This window comes from Phyllobates terribilis, unplaced genomic scaffold (genome assembly GCF_046119375.1).
Source record: "Phyllobates terribilis strain yellow unplaced genomic scaffold, ASM4611937v1 Scaffold_2__4_contigs__length_985480577, whole genome shotgun sequence".
In the NCBI taxonomy this organism is placed as follows: domain Eukaryota; kingdom Metazoa; phylum Chordata; class Amphibia; order Anura; family Dendrobatidae; genus Phyllobates; species Phyllobates terribilis.
In genome coordinates, this window is record NW_027362762.1 from 3495766 (window position 1) to 3501385 (window position 5620).

The 5620-nt window shown below is 41.5% G+C and overlaps 1 protein-coding gene across 1 annotated transcript; it reads left to right on the forward strand.

The window, feature by feature from the left end:
• The first annotated feature begins 1004 nt into the window (after window positions 1–1004).
• LOC141242741 (olfactory receptor 10G9-like) lies at window positions 1005–1946 on the forward strand. Its single transcript, XM_073668861.1, has one exon. It carries the CDS (start codon window positions 1005–1007, stop codon window positions 1944–1946), a length of 942 nt encoding a protein of 313 aa, XP_073524962.1.
• Window positions 1947–5620: the final 3674 nt, after the last annotated feature.

The window sequence follows — 5620 nt, forward strand, 5'->3', positions numbered from 1 at the left end:
CATCAAAAATGCTACGTGTGAACATAGCCCAAGGTGTGGAGGAGCATTTTTTTCTTTTGGTTATTTATTTTGCTTTATATACAAGTCATTACCCTGGAAAGGATGTTCCTTAACATATTTCACAGGAAAATCCATTTTGGTTTCGTTTTTGTATGTTTTATTGTGAGTCCGTAAAAGTGACATAATACATTGTTGACAGAAGTGACCTGAGAGTCAGAAATGCTTTCAGGGGTCTTCCCCATGTTGTCCCCATGTCATTTGAGCTCTGTTCGTATCGATTAGGGCAATTAATAGCAATTTAATAGAAAATTTGATAAAAATGTCTCATTTTCAATTAATTTCATTTAAACCATCATTAATTCAAAGGTTTTGTACATATGAAGAGGATTTACATCAACAAAATACCCATAAATTACAAGAAAAAAATTAATTAACAGTGACAGACTGAAAGAAAGGATCCTGATCGGGGAATTTTCCCCATAAATTAAAAAAAGTCTTAAAAAAAGAAAAACAACTTAGAAAGTGGCACAAAACATATAGGCCACAGTTCGTCAAGACCAACAATTTTCTAATGATGATGACACCACAGGAAGAACTGCAGTACAGATGATATGGTAGTTTGTATGTTTGTCTTCTTTGAAAATTGGATTAATATTGTGCATTTACAACAAAACACTTTGTAATACACTTAAAAAAAAGTACATTTTTATTCGATTGTTTTTAAGTTTCTTTGTGGTAAAGACGTTGAGCCAATTAGTAAATCTTGTGCCTTACTAATTGGGACTTTGTGAACATTGCACTGGTGTCTCTGAGGATCTGCGTCAGAAGATATATCTATCCAGATGGCTCTAAGTTTATATAGAGCACTTACCTGTAGCCAGATGTTGTATTACAGTTTTTATTTTCTGTAGTTTATCTGTGTAATCCCTTTACATCAAGAAAATTCACATTAGTGAAATGTAGGAGGTTTGTTGAGACGAAGAAGAAGAAGCTACAAAGAAAGTATGGAAAATATGTCACGAATCACCACCAGTTTTATTCTTCTTGGCGTAGTTGAGATGGAAAACTTCAGATACCTATACTCCATAATTGCCATCTTTGTGTACCTCATCACCATGTTCATATGTTTTATAATTGTGTTCATTGTCTGGACTGAAGAAACTCTCCATGAACCAATGTACATCTTCATATGTAATCTGATCTTTAATGGGATGTTTGGGAGCACAACTTTTCTCCCCAAGCTTATCACTGATGTGCTTTCTGGTTCTAGGACCAACACATTTTCTGCTTGCCTTCTCCAGTCTTTCTTCCTTCATAGTTTTGCTGCTGTCGAAGTATTTACTTTCACCATTATGGCCTATGACCGATATCTGGCCATTGGTCAACCACTGAGATACCCAACCCTGATGACAAATGGCAAGGCCCTAACACTTATAACCATAAATTGGTCTTCAGCTTTCATTGTGGTCTTCATACCTGTTATAATGACAGCATATTTGCCTCTCTGTGGAGCAAATCTCAATAATGTGTTTTGTGAAAACGTGTCCCTTATTAAGCTTGCTTGTGGCGATGCTTTGGTCAATAATATCTTCGGAACAGTGGAGGCTTTTCTGATAGACATCAGCTGTCTACTGATCATCATCTACTGCTACATAAGAACATTCATAATCTGTCTCAGGATTTCTAAAGAAGCTTGTCAAAAAGCCATCCGGACACTTGTTACCCACCTCGTGGCATTTTCCACTTTTATGATCGCGAGTTTCTTTATATTATTGCGCTATCGGATAAACAGTGGCTCAATCACTCTAGCTGCCCATGTCTTGATCTCAGTCATTGGGTTGATGACTCCAATTACAGCGAATCCTATCATTTATGGGATAAGAACAGAAGCGCTGAAGATTAAGATCTTACAGAAGATCCAGAAAATAAAGAGTCAAAATCTCTGAAAATCCTTTCAATGACACATTAGAATAAATACAAGTAGATTCACTACAATGGGCTGTTTTGGGGGAAACAAACTTTTGCTTTAAATGTCAGAACTGGGGTCCCTTAATAGGAATCAGTGAATCTCCGGAAATTCAGATTCTGCAGGTTTGTTTGATCTTAGCCGGAAATTCGAATTCAAATCGAGTAACTTTAGTGCAATTCAAATCTACCACAAAGGGGTTAATAATAAAAGCTCTTATGCTCACCTCTCCTTTGCCCTCAACATACGTCTGGTGCCACCGCTGATCTTCCAGATGGCTTCTCTGCCTTTTCTTCTCTTTCCTATCTTCTATCTTCTTTAATTTCTTGACATAAGCCTCTCCTGTTCCTTAATAGTCAGTGGCACCACTTGGGGAGTATTGCACATATTTGACTTTAATTACGTGCTTCCTGGCCAATTTAAAGAAGCCAACAGCATACGATCATTCTGTGCTCATTGTATATCATTGTTCCCGGCAGCACATGTCCTGTTTGCACAGAATGATGTGCTATGAAAACAAATTGATTTTTAAACAAAGTTAAAAATCAATTCAACCTATGAACGAGCATTTTACTCCTTCATTGACTGATTGGCGGCCTTATCTATTAACCATGCAAAGTTTACTTTATAATTACAATTGTCATGACCATTTTACAATTTCCATTAAATGCTGATGGGTTCAAATGAATATTCTAGTCATACTGTATGTATATTTTTAGTCAAGTGGTCCAAAAAAAATATTTTTTTTGTGCTCAATTTGCATCACATTGTTGATGTAAATTTAGGTAAGTCTCAGTACCTTGGGGTCTGTCTAGCATCAAGAACTCAACTAAATGCATGATAATGCACGGGATAAAAAAAAAAAAAACATGGTTTCTTTCTTCCAAAACCAATTCCATACCTGTCTATGGGTTGTGAAGCTCAGCTGTAATGAATAAGATTGAGCTGTAAAACTCAGTCTCGTTCACTTCGATAGCAAGAAGCCGGCCAAAGAGGGAGCCACACTAGATCAATAAGCCACAACTTGTTGACTGGTGGTTGCACACACTCTTTTTTTTCCATTTGTGGAGATGCTGGTATAGTATTTTTATGTCTCTAATTTGAATTTAGAAAGAGTCAATCAATAATATATTAGTAGTGTTTTAAAGGGGTTACTGTGTCTCATAAAAAAAAAAAAATTGACCCAGTACTCATCTGTCAGGCGACTATAGGCAAAATGTACATGAGGTGGGGACAGTAGGCTTTGGCCAGAAGGAGGCTTTAACTTGCACATCTAGTAGGATCACCAAAATGTGTTCAGATGAGAGTTGTGCCACAGTTTTAGAATTAACAGGATTTATCTCACCATCCTTCATAATGCTTTAAGGAAATCAGGCTTATACTTTGTTGGAGTCTTCCATCTGATTTACTTGTATCTTTGAAGGTAGAACTATCTTCTGCTCTTGGGTCTGAATTTTCTCATTTTGCTATAAAGATTGATAATGTCTGAAGAAGAAAACCTATCTGTAAAGTAAATGCTACAGTCATTAGAATAAGTTGTCTTTGTGGTCTGGGCCGGATGGAGAAGAAAGTGTAAAAACACATCTAGAAGCAGAGGCGTTGTCAACTGTAAGTCAGAGAAATATTTATTCCAGTTTTGACCCTCACCCACCCCCAACCATTGACTAGTGGATAACTTTAAAGATAACTGCTGTTCATCCTTCATTGTCGAAGATGAGCATGACTTCAGTGTTTATTTATTTATTGTTTATTTTATTCACTTATATAGCGCCATTAATTCCACAGCGCTTTACAGACATGATGGGCACTGGGGCTCACAATCTAGATTCCTTATCAGTCTGACTTTGGAATGTGGGAAGAAACCCAAGCAAACAAGGGGAGAATATACAACTTCCTTGCAGATGTTGTACTTGATGGGATTTAAACCCAGGACCCCAGTGCTGCAAACCACTGAGCCCCAGTGCTGCAAACCACTGAGCCACCATGCTGCCCACAGTTTAGAGGAGGATCAGTGGCTGTGTGTTCGGAGGTGACTGATAAGGCCAATCGGGGCCCTGAAGGTTTGCCCACATATGTGACATAAGTGAGTAGATTTAGTCAGGACAGTAGATACCGCTTGCTTCTTGTGCACAGCTCGCTTTCTTCTTGCCTCAAAGATTCTCCTATCTTCAACTGCATATGCTCCCGAGGTTATCTTCTACCGGGAAACCCCATACACCACTTAAAGATACCTATGAAGATGCTCGTAGTATAAGCATATGTCTCGCCCCCGGGGGCCTTACTGTCTGGGGCAGTATATATCACGGTGGCTGGCCCAGGGCGGACAGTGCACAAAAGGGGTAGCAATTACTAATAAAAGTTCTAAGAATTCGTGACGCCACCTGTGGTGTCTGGTGAAGGTCACCAGCGCTGCAGCAGTCCTCTGAGGCAGGTGTCAAGGCAGCTCAAGATGGTACAGCTCCCCACAGGTGGAGCGGGCCTCAGGGCAGTTTAGATAGAGAGATGGTGGGTGCGCTGGGCGTTGTGGTGCAGGTAGATGGAGCAGCAGGAGTAACGGACAGAGACAGGGGGTTTTGCTTTGTTACCTTTACTGGTACAGCTGTTAGATACGGTCCAGGGTACTCCAGGTGAAGGGTGCACTTTTGGACTTCTCCCCAGGGAGCGGGTATAAGGCCTCCTGATCCGTGTCTGCCTCTGTGTAAGCTCCTGGCCAGCCTGCAACTGTGCCTAGCTTATGTGTCTTGCTTTTTCCCTGGACGTCGGGGCCTTCGTGGTACCTGGTCCTGTATGTGTCTAGCTTCAGGTTTGCCAGGGACTTGTAGTCCTCCTGGGATTCCGGTTATCCCTACTGGGCGTAAACGGTTCCTGTAGGCTCGGACCCGGTGTCCGGTATATATACTGGGGTGAGCCTGGTATGCTCCTCTGCCCCCTTAGTTCCACTCTCCTTTTCTCCTCGCCGTCGGCCACGCTCGGGGCCCTCACTAGGCTTCAGTACTACTGGAGGCCTAGCTTGCCTCACACAGCAGCCTGCGTGCTGCTCTACTCAGAGCACGCTCTGGAACTTAACTGGAACTTAACTGCCTGGCTCCACCTTCCCTTTATATATTCCTATCAGGGCTCCCTCTGCTGGTATGAGGTGGAAGGTGGAGGTGTTTGCATGTAGTGAGGGCCTCTTGTGGAGAAATCCATCTATGCACCCTACTGGGTTCTGTGGCACCATGCGCAGCAGGGCGCCACATTCCCCCCTAGTAAAACACAGTACTCCTGGACTGAAGCATTTTTCAAAAACAGGTTAAACAATAACATTAACAATTACAATAATAACAATATGGTTACAGCAAGTCCCGTAACCTGGTGTCCTTTTCACCAAAAGTACATGGTAGCATGAGGGACCCGTCCGCAAACCCTCCACGTAGGCCCTGGGCGTGGCTGCAGGGCATAGGTGATCCAGGTGATGGACCACATCTTCCGCCACGCCAAACGGGTTTTTGTTCAGTGGTCAATGACAAGGCACTCCAGGGAGTGCAATTATGTACATGAACAGTTTTTGGGCTGCTCACAGTCCTCAGCCACACAGTCTTTTTATATATACCCTTACGGGTAACTAAATACAGTATTAAAGTGTCCATATCACGTAAATTGTCCATTGTAAGG